The sequence below is a fragment of the Megalobrama amblycephala genome, linkage group LG17 (genome assembly GCF_018812025.1).
Source record: "Megalobrama amblycephala isolate DHTTF-2021 linkage group LG17, ASM1881202v1, whole genome shotgun sequence".
Classification (NCBI taxonomy): Eukaryota; Metazoa; Chordata; class Actinopteri; order Cypriniformes; family Xenocyprididae; genus Megalobrama; species Megalobrama amblycephala.
Genome location: NC_063060.1, coordinates 3,455,925 through 3,472,454, shown reverse-complemented (window position 1 = coordinate 3,472,454; position 16,530 = coordinate 3,455,925). Strand labels below are relative to the sequence as shown.

The following is a 16,530-nucleotide window of genomic DNA, read 5'->3' as shown; positions in this document are numbered from 1 at the left end:
AATTCTGTCATTAATTACTCACCCTCATGTCATTCCACACCCATAAGACGGAACAGAAATTAAGATATTTTTGATAAAATCTGATGGCTCAGAGCGCTAAAGTCACGTGATTTCAGTAAACGAGGCTTCATTAGTGTTTCGAAATTTCAATGGTTCACCACTGAAGCTTCATGAAGCAGTGTTTTGAAATCGCCCATCACTAAATATTGTCATAAAGTTGTAATTTGTTTTTTTTTGGCGCACAAAAAGTATTCTCGTCACTTCATACACTGTAAAAAATGACCGTGATTTTAACAGTAAAAGACGGTAAAATTGCTGCGGTGAAAAACTGTCAATTGGTTTACAGAAAGTTTCCGTACTATATACGGTGAATAACTGTAATAGATCTAACGGTACATTTAATTTAATTTTACGGTAAAATACCGTTAAATTCACAGTTTTTGGAAGTGAAAAATAACAATTCATTGTAAAATTTACAGTGAAAAACCGTAAATTGACATTCCCTGCGTGACACTTCACATTTGATATATTTTCGTTGAAATAACTGTTTCTTCTTAGTTTTTCTCATTTTTTTCTAATCAGTTATGTACATTAGGGTTTTATGTAACATCTAATGTTGTTAAATTAATGTTTATTGCATTTTTTAAAATGTCATGTGTGTTACCATGATGGTGTTTAGTGTGTGTGTGTGTGTGTGAATGACACTGTGTGCACCTTCTATATGTTAGTGTTGTCCTTCTCAGCTTGTGGAAAATCTGCTTGTGATGAACTTTGATTCATCATGTGACTCTCATCACCACTGTGTTTGGTGACTGTCAGTGTATTATAAAGGTACAAAACAGATATTAGTACTTCATTAGGTTGGTAAATTAACATTATATCAGTTAATGAAATACATTATTTTACCGTAAATTTAGCAGATTGTTTTTACGTTGCTACTGTAATTTTTACGGTAAAGTTCTGGCAACCACAGCTGCCGTTTTTTTACCGTAAATTTTACCGGGATTTTTTTACAGTGTAACATTAAGGTTGAACCACTGTAGTCACATGAACTGATTTAGATATGTCTTTAGTAGCTTTCTGGGCATTGAAAGTGTTAATTGTCTTGCTGGCAATGGAGGCCTCACTGAGCCATCAGATTTTATCAAAAATATCTTAATTTTTGTTCCGAAGATGAACAAAGGTCTTATGGATGTGGAACGACATGAAGGTGAGTAATTAATGACAGAACTTCCATTTTTGGGTGAACTAACCCTTTAAGTAATGAAATGCCAAACACTTATTCCATTTTCGTTAGTTTTTGCAATAACAACTTTTAATATTTAAGTTAGTCTATTATAAAGTGTTCTGATGGGATTTATAGGATCATTAAGGAATATATCAGAATTTCTTTGATCTCCAGAGAATTTCACAATGTTGACTCAACAAACCAGTTTGACACAAGCCTCTTTCCTCCTTCAAAGTGAAGCAAAAGAACAACAATCACGTCTAAGTGGCTCGCAGCTAATCAATACCCATGAAAGGAAGCTATTGATCAATATCTATAGTTTTTACGATTGTTCTTTAAAGGTGGAGACTCCATGACGAACTGATGTCAGGAAACATTCGCATCATATCCATAATTCATCAGAGAGGATGAGTTAAACTAAAAGAAACGTCTTTTCTGATGCACATCCAGCCAAAAACACAAGTGGAGATCATCTCGATTATCCACTGACATTTCAATTATGCATAAACATAAACGTGATTGATTACACAGATCTCGTTTAATGCTCAGCAAACGTTTGCTTGATTGTCCATCAAAAAAAAAAAAAAAAAAAAAAAAACCTCTTTTGGTTAGCATCGACCATAAACAAACTTCCTATAGTCACAAGTATATATCATAAAACTAAAGTATTTGTTACTGGCATAGATCCACATGCACAGCTTCTGACTTATGACATCCATTAGGAGCCATTTATATAAGGTTAACACATTTATGTGAATCAAAGCTGAATTAAAACTAGATAAAACTGAAATGAATTAAAGGGGTAATTGATTATGATTTCACTTTTTTAACTTTAGTTAGTGTGTAATGTTGCTGTTTGAGCATAAACAACATCTGCAAAGTTACGACGCTCAAAGGTCAATGCAAAGGGAGATATTTTCTTTTAAAGAATTCTCTGTTTAAGGACTACAACAAATGGCTGGTAGGGACTACAACGAGCTTCTTCCATGTTTGTGACATCACAAACCCTAAAATTTACATAAACCTCGCCCCCGAGAAGACGCAACAAGGGCCATGTTGGGCTGCTTTAGAGAAGAGGAAGAGTTGCTGTAGTAGAGTGTTGTTGACATGTCATCATTTTACGCCGGACTGCTTCACAAACGAGGATCAATTCAACACTGGATTTGCACAAAAGTTTAACATGACGGCACATGCTAGTGGATGAGCTGATCAACTCCACAGCAACTACATATTTATCCACTAACCATTCAGAAACGTCCAGTTTAATTCTAAAAGTTGTAACTTCTTCCTGAGTCTCTCCATCAGTGTCGACTCCGGTTTGAACAATGTAAGGCTGAACACCGTTACTGACAATCCTCATTTTGGCTGCGTGAGATTCTCAAGCTTTGTTGTTGTTGAGCAACCCAAGTGCAAACTGTTAAAGCAGTGACCACATTTGAAGTGGTCCACCCCCCCAATTCAACTTATATGCTAGTGCAACATGAACATATCATACTAAATATATTTATTTCCATCATAAAAGGCATATGTATAAAAATTACAAAAAAAAAAGCAAGCCCAAGAAAGACGGTTGCAAGCAATCATAACAGCTGAATTCAGCACCACACAACACACACAATGAACTTTACAAGCATCTAAGTAACCATCTAAAAGAGAAAACCGTTCCAAAATTTCAAATCGACAACAGCGTCACATATTTTCCGAGAAATAATGGTAAATAAGCCTTACCTAAGCAGAAAATCTTTTTTCTAGAATTTGTGCATGCAAAATCGTTAATTAATTCTGCCTTCACGTGCCATTGGAATTATCATAAATACGAGCTTCCTAGGTAAAATAGATTGTACATGAACATGTACATATATGTGTAATCATTGAAGCGTATTGAATGTTTTATACACAGCGACATTTGCCTACATTTGACCGAAATAACAGAATCGTCAGCCACCGGACTATCTAGATAACACTGTGAATGTTTATATGGTTGTAAGTGCATGGGACACCACATAGGCCTATAATTTTGGTTTTAATAAAATTTTCCCAATAAATAGGCAAGAATAAACCTGGTGTCCTCCATGCAGCGGCAGGCACAGAAATGGGAACGCGGGGGCACCGCGATGTAGGCCTGAAAAATCGGATGGGACGGATTTTTCAGTCCCGCGCCCGCCCGCTTCCCGCAGGAATCATTTGAATCTCCCGCAACCCGCACACGAGTAGTGTCTCACCGCCCGTGCCCAACAAATCTTGTCCCGCGCCGCACTCTGTTGCGTTGGGTCCCGCGGATCTCTACCGCGATGCGACCGCAAACTGGGCACTTTCACTTTCGCGATCAAAGAGGCAGGGCTCTTTATATTCTCTTTGTAGGCTATATACTGTATCATTAACTGTTAATTTGTATTCGTATCTTTCCAGCAAAATATATACAAAACATGATTTAAAAAAAAAAGAAAAAAATCATTATCTTAATCACTTGGTCTATGGATAATCGTTCCTGAATATAAGAAACTTAAACTTAATTTATTTCAGCTAGTTGGTATTACTAAAACTAAAATAAATTTAAAAAAATACAGAAACTGAAATGAAAATTAAAAACTATATAAAGATATTTTTAAATGACAAAATACAATAAAAAATTACTAAAACTTTAAAATTACGATGAAAAACAAAAATAAAAATAAAAACGGTAACACACGGAAATATATATTTAGCTGGAAAGATACAATAAGGTTTTATTTTTTAACATTAATTTATACATTAGTTAACATGAACTAACAAAAAACAAACAAACAAAAAAAAAAAAAACAATACTTCTACAGCTTTTATTAATCTTAGTTAATCTCAAATACATTTTTATGATCAAAAGTTGTAACATGAACATTAACACTGTTACTGACAATCCTCATTTTGGCTGCGTGAGATTCTCCAGCTTTGTTGTTGTTGAGCAACCGAAGCACGAGCTGTTAAAGCCCCGCCCTCTTCTGGAAAGGGGGCGGGAGCAGCAGTTAATTTGCATTTAAAGGGACACACACAAAAACGGTGTGTTTTTGCTCACACCCAAATAGGGGCAAATTTGACAAGCTATAATAAATGATCTGTGGGGTATTTTGAGCTGAAACTTCACAGACACATTCTGGGGACACCAGAGACTTATATTATAAAGGGGCATTATAGGTCCTATTTAATGCAGGAATGTTCACAAATGAGACCTTATTGTAAAGTGTTACCATAAAAATTAATTCAAAATATTAATAAAAACAACACTTTAGTAACCACATTTAACATATGATCATCCAATCACGGCATAATTTCTACTGTATAACTGTGATTTCACCTAACACAAATGCTCTCTGCAGTCCGCACAGCTGTACATTAGGCGTGGTGTTCCAGGTATCACTTTCTTCAGAGCATCATCATCCTCATTAGAGCCCTAAAACATTGATAACCTCTTAACCACGAATGACCATCTACCTTTAAAGCTCTGCATTATTAAACACTCTTTAGCCATCTGTACAATTAGAATTAGCATTCGAGAGAAGACTGAGGCTTTTAAGCTTCAAAGTTTGTCCATCACAGGCTCAATAAGGAAGGCAGACATACGTCTTTTCTTTAAGATACTGTTACTGTGAATAATAAAGAGATTAATGCACAAACATTAGATAATATCTTGATAAGTGTCATTTCAGGCATTATGGGATGACAGATTAGTGCATGTAGATTTCATAACTGTAAATAATTAACTCTTTCCCTGCCTTTAACAGAACTTTCCATGTTTTCACTGTAATACGGTAGGGGGGCGCTATTATGCATCTTCTGAAAGATTACTGAATCTCTGGAGGATCAAAACACAGGCAAAGAAGAAGCAAAAACAAGCGATAAAAGCATGTGTAAAATAACGTGATCATCAAAGATTAAACAGTATATAAATCAAAGCGTTACCGAATGAAAGTCGACCCAGTGAATGGCAGTGAAGCGACACAACTGATGCTGGCAGGTCACATGATCATGACAACATGGCAGATGAAGTGTGTCCAGATTATATTCATACTACACATATTTAAACTGTAATGTACTTTTTTTAGTGGTCGTCAAGTAACTACTTATTCAAAATAAGTACCTACTCAAGAGAGTATGCGATTTCAGAAGCAGAATCCAATCTGGAAAAAGGTTTTTTGTTAAAAATGTTGATTTTTTCTATGACACTTACCCACATTCAAGTATTGATAAATAAAATAATGCATTTTTTTTAAAACTAGAATTTTTTTTTTTTTTTTTTTTTTTTTTTTAAAGCAGAAGCTCTCTTCTTTCTTTTGATATGTTGTATGTTCAGATATTCATAAAACAAAATACTCTGGAGGCCATGAAATCTCTGTGAAAATTGTCAAAAAATGCAGGCGGTGGCTGGCAGCTTTTTTAAGGTATGTTTACACAACAACAATGTACTAAAAACAGAAAACTTTTTCCTTTGCATTTATTACGTACAGATGACAACATCCGTTCACACGGATCTGCGAAAAGGACTAAAAAAACACTGTATTCTGCTGCCAGGCCAGTAGATGGCGATGTTAGTTTGTAAAGAAACTGCATGCCTATTGACTGAACACATATGTGCATGACCTCACTGTTTTCACAAATGCGTGTTTTTGTGGTTAACACGCAAATGATAACGGTATCGTTTTCAAAAATGTGCACTTTGAAACCCGTTTTCAAAAGTTTGTGTTTTCAGGCCCCCAAAACGCCATTGTCATGTAAATGGCCGCAAACCACATACTGATTAGGTACTCACATGTATTTTTAATAAATACTTTGTGAGCATGCAAAAACGCATGTTCTATAGGGAAGTATGCAATTTCGGACGTGCCACATACTACGCATGGTACACATGCTGCGTACTGCAAAAAATGGCTTTGTGAACTTACCCTTTCACACAGGGTCTCACTGATCATAATGGAGCCTGTATTTGCTTCCGTTTCCTCCGAAAGTACACAATCTTATCTCTGGTCTGGTCATGACACAGGGGAAAAACTCTCATCTCTTTGATAGAGTCAGGAGATACACATGCATTTAATACCTAAATGAACTGGGAGGATATAATGAACTGCAGGTGGAAGCAACAGAACGATGTCAAATTGAATCACACAGCAATCTGAGTCCACACACTCTGCTGAGTGGACAAACTCTGATCATTAAACAACTCCCGACAGTTATGAGTACTGACGATAATTGCATTACATAAAAGTTAGATCAAGAAAAGACATACGCAAACTTCCTGTTGCATGATGCACCTCTCGCTGACTTCTATTCTTCTTAAAAGCCATACAATTAGAGTAGACAATCCCAAACCTTTACTCTAAACTTATAATCTCTTAATGAAGATGGTTTTGGAAGCATTTGGTGAAATGCAACCACATGCACAAATTTGTACACGTTTACTTCTGAGGGCCTGCTGTATATTTTGCTGTTTGATTGTAATTACAGCCTAACCTCAATCCTCACAAACATGTTTTGGCAGATTATTTGGCCTCATTACTCTTTCCAAGTCTTTTTAATACGTTTTGCTGTAGTATTTCTGTATTTTCAGACTACAATTTTAGCAAAACAAGTAAACAGATGCGGACTTCAACCAAAATTGCACCTAAATAGTGATATACAATACTAAATCCTTTAAATACAAAGAATGCATTTCAAAGCATTTTAGTGCCACCTGCTGCTGAGAATAAATCACTACAGCTGAATAAAATTCTGTAAATTCTACTGTAAAGCACAAATTAAACCAAACAGGGGAACCAGCAGTTATTCTGGATATAAAATAAAAAAATGTGCATTTGAATACAATCAAATAAACAACGTCCTCTCATTCATGTACAGTATATCTCTGACTCTGAGACATCTAAAAACACCTCAAATGACAAATGTACTCACTGTCAGCTTTATAGAAGGATTGTGAAACTTTTTAAGAGTAATATACTGTACTGTGAAATAAGAAAGGTACACTTACAGATCACAGCTGTGAGTTTAGGAAGATGCATGCTACTTTTTTTGTATGTTCTGTGTAATATAGGGGGAAAGTCTTTCGTTATTTAATGGGTTAATGGCAACAAATTCATTAATCTAACACCTTTTACCTTCTTATACATATATATATATATATTCAAATTATATAGGAGTCTTCAACCTTTTTCTGACCCCTTGCTTGATGTATAGAGAGATGGAATATGGACCCAAAGTACTGTTGCATTGCATATAATATACACATATATTCATGTTTTTACATACTTTATGATCTGTACATTGCAAAGCTACTAAAATAATTATTACTGAGATACAGTCATGGTCGTATACATTTTACTTTACATTTGAAACTTTTTAAAACCTAATTCTTCTTTTTTTTTAATCTCAGAATTGTAACAACAAAAATAATAAAGTACAATTATAGAGAGAGTTTTGATTTATGATGTGCAATATTTTAAAGAGTTACCAACCTCTACCACTCTTGTAGTATTTGGCAAGTGTTACAGAGTGATTTGTAATAAAATAAAGTGAATTGCAACATGCATGGTATCACTTAATAGCATATTATCCTTCATTTCCATTCTCAATTACATACACTCTTACAGATTTGATTTATGGTTTAAAAATTCAAATATGGCACATCTCCCATCATATCATAATTTACATAGAACGTCATAATTTCGACATTTAATGTCATAATTTTGATTTAGGATGTCATAATTTGGAATTTTTATCTCATAAATATGACTTAGTATGCTATAATTATGATTTATTATGTCAATTTCGATTTATGTCATAATTGACAGTCAAAATGAATACGTAGTATGTCATAATTTAGACTATTTTTGTAATTACATCGACCTTTATGTTATAATTAAGATTTATCAAAGTATATGATTATTACGTGGCAGAAATGGGTTTCCATTCCATACAAACTGTGCGTAAATAGTATAATAAGGACTTACTCTCCAGTCCTGTAGAGGGCGGTGGAACTCTAGGTTTCGCTCTTCCTGAAGTGTCAAACTCAGATGTAAACATTCAGCATGGCGTCTGCTGTGTTTTGGGTTTCTCTTCTCCTCGAGCTGTTCGTGCTCGCGACAGGATTCACTGAAGTTCAGCAACTCTCAGATTCATGTTACAAACCGATGAAGGACCACAGACCGTCATTCATAAAGTATGCAACTATTTCTCTTTTGTATCTCTGTGTTGTAACTTACTTGCAATAACAAACCTATTCACACCATTTACAAAACGTACTATGGTCATTTTAGTGCGATGCCAATATCCTGTACTTTAGGACATATACCATGGTAATACCATGTTTTTTGACATGTACCACAGACAGTGATGCCATGTTATTTGAGCAGATACCACATCTACAATGGCAATATCATCTTATTTACATGTAGCCTACCATATTTTTGCATGTAATATGGTAAAATATGGTAGGCTAATCACACACACATATATATATATATATATATATATATATATATATATATACACACACACACATATACAGTACAGTCCAAAAGTTTGGAACCACTAAGATTTTAATGTTTTTAAAAGAAGTTTCGTCTGCTCACCAAGGCTACATTTATTTAATTAAAAATACAGTAAAAAACAGTAATATTGTGAAATATTATTACAATTTAAAATAACTGTTTTCTATTTGAATATATTTCACAAAGTAATTTATTCCTGTGATGGCAAAGCTGAATTTTCAGCATCATTACGTCAGTCTTCAGTGTCACATGATCCTTCAGAAATCATTCTAATATGCTGATTTGCTGCTCAAGAAACATTGAGCAGTATATATATATAAAGTATATATACTTTATATATATATATTATACTACTATATTATTATTACTTAGTGTTTTTGTCATTTTCCAGCACAAATATCTAAACATTCTTAAACAAAAATACATTTACTTGAGAAGCAAAATTGAGTTTTTGATTAAAACAAGACAAATTTGTGAATAGGGTAAAAAAATAATCTAATTTTCCCTTTGAATTAAGTTTGTTTTTCTTACCCCATTGGCAGATTTTTAGCATAACCATAAACTCACTTAATTTCGATTAAAAAAAAAAAGACTTTTAGTGCTGTCAAGTCGATTAATTGCAATTATCCGCATCTAACATAAAGGTATATATATATACACACACACACACACACACATACTGTATATTTACAAACTTTTATGTTAGATGCAATTAATCACAATTAAAGGGTTAGTTCACCCAATAATGAAATTTCTGTCATTACTCACCCTCATGTCGTTCCACACCTGTAAGACCTTCGTTCATCTTCAGAACACAAATTAAGATATTTTTGATAAAATCCGATGGCTCAGTGAGGCCTGCATTGCCAGCAAGACAATTAACACTTTCAGATGACCAGAAAGCTACTAAAGACGTATTTAAATCAGTTCATGTGACTACAGTGGTTCAATGATATGAAGCGTCGAGAATACTTTTTGTGCACAAAAAAAAAAACAAAATAACGACTTTATTCAACAATATCTAGTCATAGGTGATTTTAAAACACTGCTTCATGAAGCTTCGAAGCTTTACAAATCTTTTGTTTTGAATCAGTGGTTCGGAGCGTGTATCAAACTGCCAAAGTCACGCCCCCCTGTGGTGAACCATTGAAATTTCAAAACACTTATGATGTATTGAAGCCTCGTTTACTGAAATTATGTGACAGTTTTTCACTCTCAGAACCACTGATTCGAAACACAAGATTTGTAAAGCTTCATGAAACAGTGTTTTGAAATCGCCCATCACTAGATATTGTGATGCTTTCTAGCAAAGCAGGCCTCACTGAACCATTGGATTTCATCAAAAATACCTTAATTTGTGTTCCGAAGATGAATGAAGGTCTTATGGGTGCAGAACAACATAAGAATTAATGTAATAATTAATGACAGAATTTTCATTTTTGGGTGAACGAACCCTTTAATTGATTTGACAGCACTAAACTTAGTATCTTAAGTCATTTTGCTTCTCAAGTAAATGTATCTTGATTTAAGAATGTACTGGAAAACAAGACAAAACATACTAAGAAAATATTTTTTGCAGTGCATTCAACATGGTGTATATCAGAGTACAATTGTATTTCAATCTGATACAATCACAGCACCCTGGCACCGTCACTTTATGTTTTGTCAGGGTAAAAGGAACTGCATATAGGAAGTAGCTATGGTACAGTATAATATAGGTATTAAATCAAACTTAAAAGGCACTAACTTTATTTTGACCTGACCTTTATTTTGTCTTCTGTTGTCAGTGTCATTTATTGAACTGATATGACACTGGTGATGTAATAATTGTAATATTTCATGCATGTTTTAGGACGTATCCCCGGCCTCATGAATATGTAAACGCCTCTGATCTCCCCGCCTCCTGGGACTGGCGTAACATTGATGGCAAAAACTTTGTAAGCATCACACGCAACCAACACATCCCACAGTACTGCGGCTCATGCTGGGCCATGGGCTCCACCAGCGCACTCGCAGGTGAGAAGAACACTACAACAGAGTACAGTAATAAAGAGTACACTAGAGAAAAACAAACACGTATCTTGTGCTTTCATCCACAATCAGATCGCATAAACATCAAGAGGAAAGGGGCGTGGCCTTCTGCTTACCTGTCCGTGCAGAATGTGATTGACTGTGGCGGGGCGGGGTCATGCTATGGAGGAGATCATATGGGCGTTTATGCATATGCAAATGAGCGGGGCATTCCTGATGAGACCTGCAATAATTATCAAGCTCGAAATCAAAGTAAGACACCAAACTCTTTGCTATGAGTTACATATAAAAGCAGTTTATATCATTACAACATTTAGATTAATGCAACTTGCATTAAGTCTTTGGTGGTACTTTATTTTGCAGTCCTGTTACGGAAGTACATACTATATACTTATTGTAGTAATTACAATAACTTGGTACTAGTCCTGAACCTACCCCTAAACCTAATCTTAACTCATGTAGTTACCTTATATTATTCAGTAATTTCTTGGTAAGTACACTGTAAGTACATTTGAAAGTGCACGTAATGTTTAATCATGCTCTAATTACTCTTGTATATTATGCACATTGTAATAGTGAAGTACATTGCAAGATTTAAAAATTATGTCGTATTCCTCTTCTGACTTTTGTTTTGCAGAATGTGACTCATTTAATCAGTGTGGTACATGTTCATTCTTTGGTTCCTGCTCCATAATTAAAAACTATACAGTGTGGAAAGTCGGAGACTATGGAGACGTCTCAGGACGAGACCACATGAAGGCTGAGATCTACAAAAATGGGCCAATCAGGTGAGTTTTACACCCCTAATTTTAATTTTGAAATAAATGTAAGTAGTGAGCCACAAATGGCCTACTGTTGAGGCTTGGGGATTTCAATCCAGCTATTTTAGAAGAGTTTTGAACATGGTTGTCAGATTTTAGAATGTTTAGACTTTTTGTTTTATTCTATTTTTTTAGGTAGTTTAAAAAAAAAAAAAAAAAAAAAATTGAATTCTGTGTGATGCGTCTCTTCAGCTAATGACGTTTATTTGACCCTAAACAGGAGAAGACAGCTTCCCTGTGGAAAAAAGGGGTCATTAATCAAAACGTTGGCAAATTTAAAGGTGCCCTAGAATCAAAAATTTATTTTACCTTGGCATAGTTGAATAACAAGAGTTCAGTACATGGAAATGACATACATTGAGTTTCAAACTCCATTGCTTCCTCCTTCTTATGTAAATCTCATTTGTTTAAAATACCTCAGAAAAACAGGCGAATCTCAACATAACTCCGACTGTTACGTAACAGTCGGGATCATTAATATGTAATATGTACGCCCCCAATATTTGCATATGCCAGCCCATGTTCAAGGCATTAGACAAGCCAGTATTAACATCTGGATCTGTGCACAGCTGAATCATCAGACTAGGTAAGCAAGCAAGAACAATAGCGAAAAATGGCAGATGGAGCAATAATAACTGACATGATCCATGATATCATGATATTTTTAGTGATATTTGTGAATTGTCTTTATAAATGTTTCGTTAGCATGTTGCTAATGTACTATTAAATGTGGTTAAAGTTACCATCGTTTCTTACTGTATTCACGGAGACAAGAGTCGTCGATATTTTCATTTTTAAACACCTGCAGTCTGTATAATTCATAAACACAACTTCATTCTTTATAAATCTCTCCAACAGTGTGTAATGTTAGCTTTAGCCACGGAGCACTATCAAACTCATTCAGAATCAAATGTAAACATCTAAATAAATACTATACTCACATGATCGACGCATGCATGCAGTATGCATGACAAACATCTTGTAAAGATCCATTTGAGGGTTATATTAGCTGTGTGAACTTTGTAAATGCACTGTATTATCGTCGAGAGCTTGGGGGGGCAGGGAGCGCGTGATTTAAAGGGGCCGCAGCCTGAATCGGTGCATAGTTAATGATGCTCCAAAATAGGCAGTTAAAAAAATTTATTACAAAAAATCTATGGGGTATTTTGAGCTGAAACTTCACAGACACATTCAGGGGACACCTTAGACTTATATTACATCTTGTAAAAACTGGTCCTAGGGCACCTTTAAAGTCATAAGTAATAAAAATATGAGGCCCTATTTTAACGATTTAAGCACAGGGCATGTCCGAATCCACTTTTGCTAGTTTAACGATGGAAAAAATGGTCAGTGCACCAGGCGCATTGTCCAAAAGGGTTGTACCTAGTCTCTTAATGAGTCATGGATGTGTTTTTGGCGTAACGTGCAATCAGAGTCTCATCCGCCAATTCCCTTTAAAAGCCAGGTGCGCTTGCATCATGTCGGATTCACTATTTACATGGCAGAATATAGACACCATCAACCTGACGAGTCCGTTTAAATACATGTGTGTACTGCTACGATTGGTCAAATAATTAGCCAGTTTCATTTGTCATTACTGTAAATAGGTAATTCTGATACATGCAATGACTATCCATTAGGCATTTTTATCTTTATGTACATAATAATAATCTTTTACATTGTAATCATTTTATTTTTAATATTTGACATGTTTGTGTGCTGCTGCATGTTTGTGTGTATAACAAACAGAGTGTATGCACGTTGTTCACTGCCTGTAGGTGCATGTTACTAACGCAATCTTTAAATAACAAAAAAAATACTGCGCCATTGACTTTAGAGCAAGTTTTTGTTGGTCAATGGCACAGTCCATTTCAGTTGCATCAAAATAGCAACACGCCAACAATGAACACACCTCGTTTTCAGACCAGCACGCCCATGAGGGAACAGATGGGTGCGAGTGCATTTGCTATTTAATCAACATGGGTGCTGGATGTGAAAATGATAACTGCGTCGGGCTGAAACTAGCAAATAACACTTGCGTCGTGCCTGATGTGACATTGCGCTGGGTGTATGATAGGGCCTATGATGTCTGATAGAGTGAAAGGTCACAAGCTACTCAAAGGAAGTTAATTAGAACAGGATTCACTAGTTATCAGGACAGGAATAGGCTGGTTCAAAGATAGTTATTAGATCAATTTTATTATATAGTAATAAGTTTGACTTGGAGGGTAAAGTTAGTTGGTTTCAATTTCAATTTTCATGCAGTTGGATTGAAACAGTTTATTTGCTTCTCTGTGTTGTAGCTGTGCAATAATGGCCACTAAAGGCCTGGAGGCGTATGACGGAGGGGTTTTTGCTGAGTTTCACATTGTCTCTGTTCCGAATCACATCATCTCAGTGGCGGGCTGGGGCGTCACAGAGGACGGGACCGAATACTGGATCGTCAGAAACTCCTGGGGCGAGTTCTGGGTTAGTAGATTTACAGGACCTCTGAGGGCTTTGGTCTGACCTGTTCAGCTTTACCACACTCATTTGAGGCCTGTGGATTTAAGAAAAGAAAATTCAAAGAAATAATTATGTCATCAATTACTCACCCTCATTTGGTGCGTCAACATACTGCAAGGAGAAACTGTGCTGATTGCCCCATGCATTTAATAAATCTTTTCTTGAACATGCATATGGATGTTAATTATGGCTGTGATTATATTGTGTGTTTTATCTCTCATAGGGCGAGTCGGGCTGGGCCAGGATTGTCACCAGTGCATATAAGGGAGGGAAAGGCAACTGGTACAATCTCGCCATTGAGCACAACTGTGCGTATGGAGACCCAATCGTTACGTAGATCTGGAGCAATTCCTCTCATAGAACCATGATGTTCATACACTGAAACTGCCCTGCTATCAGAGGCTATGAACCTGTTACTTTTAATTGCTGTAGTTATTTTTTAATATAAACGAATTGTTCAGGATGTAATTCATTGTTGTCATATCAAACATGGGAGATGTGCCATATTTGAATTTTTAAACCTTAAATCAAATCTGTAAGAGTGTATGTAATTGAGAATGGAAATGAAGGATAATATGCTATTAAGTGATACCAAGCATGATGCAATTCACTTGATTATTTTATTACAAATCACTCTGTAACACTTGCCAAATACTACAAGAGTGGTAGAGGTTGGTAACTCTTTAAAATATTGCACATCATAAATTAGAACTCTCTCTATAATTGTACTTTATTATTTTTGTTGTTACAATTCTGTACTCTTTTAGCGGTTACAATTAAATTTATTTTTATTTGTTCGTCTCTCTTTATTCCAGTCATAGAGTGAATCTAACCTGATAATTCCCTGGGGCATATTTCACTCAAAAAAAAAAAAAAAGAAAGAAGAAGAATTAAGTTTTAAAAAGTTTTAAATGTAAAGTAAAATGTATACGACCATGACTGTATCTCAGTAATAATTATTTTAGTAGCTTTGCAATGTACAAATCATAAAGTATGTAAAAACATGAATATATGTGTATATTATATACAATGCAACAGTACTTTGGGTCCATATTCCATCTCTCTATACATCAAGCAAGGGGTCAGAAAAAGGTTGAAGACTCCTATATAATTTGAATATATATATATATATATATATATATATATTAAAAGTTGATTTTTGTGAGTGGATATGCATTGCTGAGGATTTCATTTGGACAACTTTAAAGGTGATTTTCTCAATATTCAAATTTTTTTGCACCCTCAGATTCCATATTTTCAAATAGTTGTATCTCGGCCAAATATTGTCCTATCCTAACAAACCATACATCAATGGAAAGCTTATTTCAGATCATCAAATTATGTATAAATCTCAATTTCAAAAAATTGACCCTTATGACTGGTTTTGTAGTCCAGGGTCACACACAGTAATAATTTAATAAGAACCATTATTCGGACTAATGAGAATTACAGACAATAATAATAGTAGGTCTAATAATAATAATAGGCCAACATTTTATTTGTAATGCACCATTCTGCAATCTTGCTTCCAACCATCTTTTTGATCTTCCTGCATTGACATCATTGTATGCGAAGAGAACTGAGCTGGATGATGACATCACTGTTTTCTCCAGTGCTGATATATAGATAAATTACCTAAATTAATAACTATTGATTTTTATCAATGGAATAATCAGTACTGAATTTAAGCTGGACAATGACACCATTTTCTTTAAGAGCTGCTATGCAGCCAAAATGATTTGCCTATTATCACTGTAAAGCTGCTTTGACACAATCTACATTGTGCGCTATATAAATAAAGGTGACTTGACTTGACCCACACCACGCGATTTAATTCCTAAATGACCACGATTTGCCTGTCTTTGACAAAATCACAACAGAACATTTAAATGTGTGTTTGCTCTGCCGCTGAGCCAGAGAGAGCATTTATCATGTATAGGTAGGTATGAAACAGCTTCACAAACAGTCTTTTCAACCACACAATATCGTTATTTCTGTGTTACAAACATTCAAATTATCACAAAAGTACTGGGATAAAAGTTTATAGCTTGGATATAAACACTGATGTCTATAGCAGCAATCAAAATAGAGCGAATCCTTTTGAAAGTGACTTGGCGCTTCAAACAAAGATTGTATCAATAACACCAGTAGGTGGCGACATGTGACTGTTAAAAAATGTATTTGTCATTGAATCATTCATTCAAGAGATTTGCTCAAAAGTGCTAGCCTGGTAATACCAGACTCTGCTACTTCACTTTGCTTCGTAGACAGAGTCTGGAATGGCATAATAGAGAAGTGTTTTCTCTCTCGCTAGGGGACGCTTGTCTGAAGTTTAAAATCATTGGTTACCCGTAAGCCAATCAGATACGTTTAGTTATGACGTATGTTATCCGCCTGTACAGCCGCATCGAAGCACAGACATCATGCATCGAAC

The 16,530-nt window shown here is 35.2% G+C and overlaps 2 protein-coding genes across 2 annotated transcripts in view; one reads left to right on the top strand and one right to left on the bottom strand.

Annotated features, from left to right (window-relative positions):
* LOC125250405 (piezo-type mechanosensitive ion channel component 2) overlaps nucleotides 1-6,248 on the bottom strand; it is a 131,918-nt gene extending 125,670 nt beyond the window's left edge. The window contains exon 1 of the mRNA XM_048162970.1: nucleotides 6,142-6,248. The gene's annotated coding sequence lies outside the window, so the exon portion shown is untranslated. The remainder of the gene's footprint in view (nucleotides 1-6,141) is intronic.
* A 1,960-nt stretch (nucleotides 6,249-8,208) lies between these two features.
* Nucleotides 8,209-14,891, top strand: LOC125251387 (cathepsin Z). Its single transcript, XM_048164378.1, has 6 exons — nucleotides 8,209-8,408; nucleotides 10,592-10,755; nucleotides 10,843-11,022; nucleotides 11,408-11,558; nucleotides 13,895-14,060; nucleotides 14,320-14,891. The coding sequence occupies exons 1-6, from the start codon at nucleotides 8,278-8,280 to the stop codon at nucleotides 14,431-14,433; spliced, it is 906 nt and encodes a 301-aa protein (XP_048020335.1). The 5' UTR covers nucleotides 8,209-8,277; the 3' UTR covers nucleotides 14,434-14,891.
* The last annotated feature ends 1,639 nt before the right edge of the window (nucleotides 14,892-16,530 follow it).

Coding starts and splice junctions, on each gene's coding strand:
- LOC125251387 (XM_048164378.1), top strand. CDS start 8,278: ATGGCGTCTGCTGTGTTTTGGGTTTCTCTTCTCCTCGAGCTGTTCGTG. Junction 8,409..10,591: donor CACAGACCGTCATTCATAAA/GTATGCAACTAT, acceptor TGCATGTTTTAG/GACGTATCCCCGGCCTCATG. Junction 14,061..14,319: donor ACTCCTGGGGCGAGTTCTGG/GTTAGTAGATTT, acceptor TATCTCTCATAG/GGCGAGTCGGGCTGGGCCAG.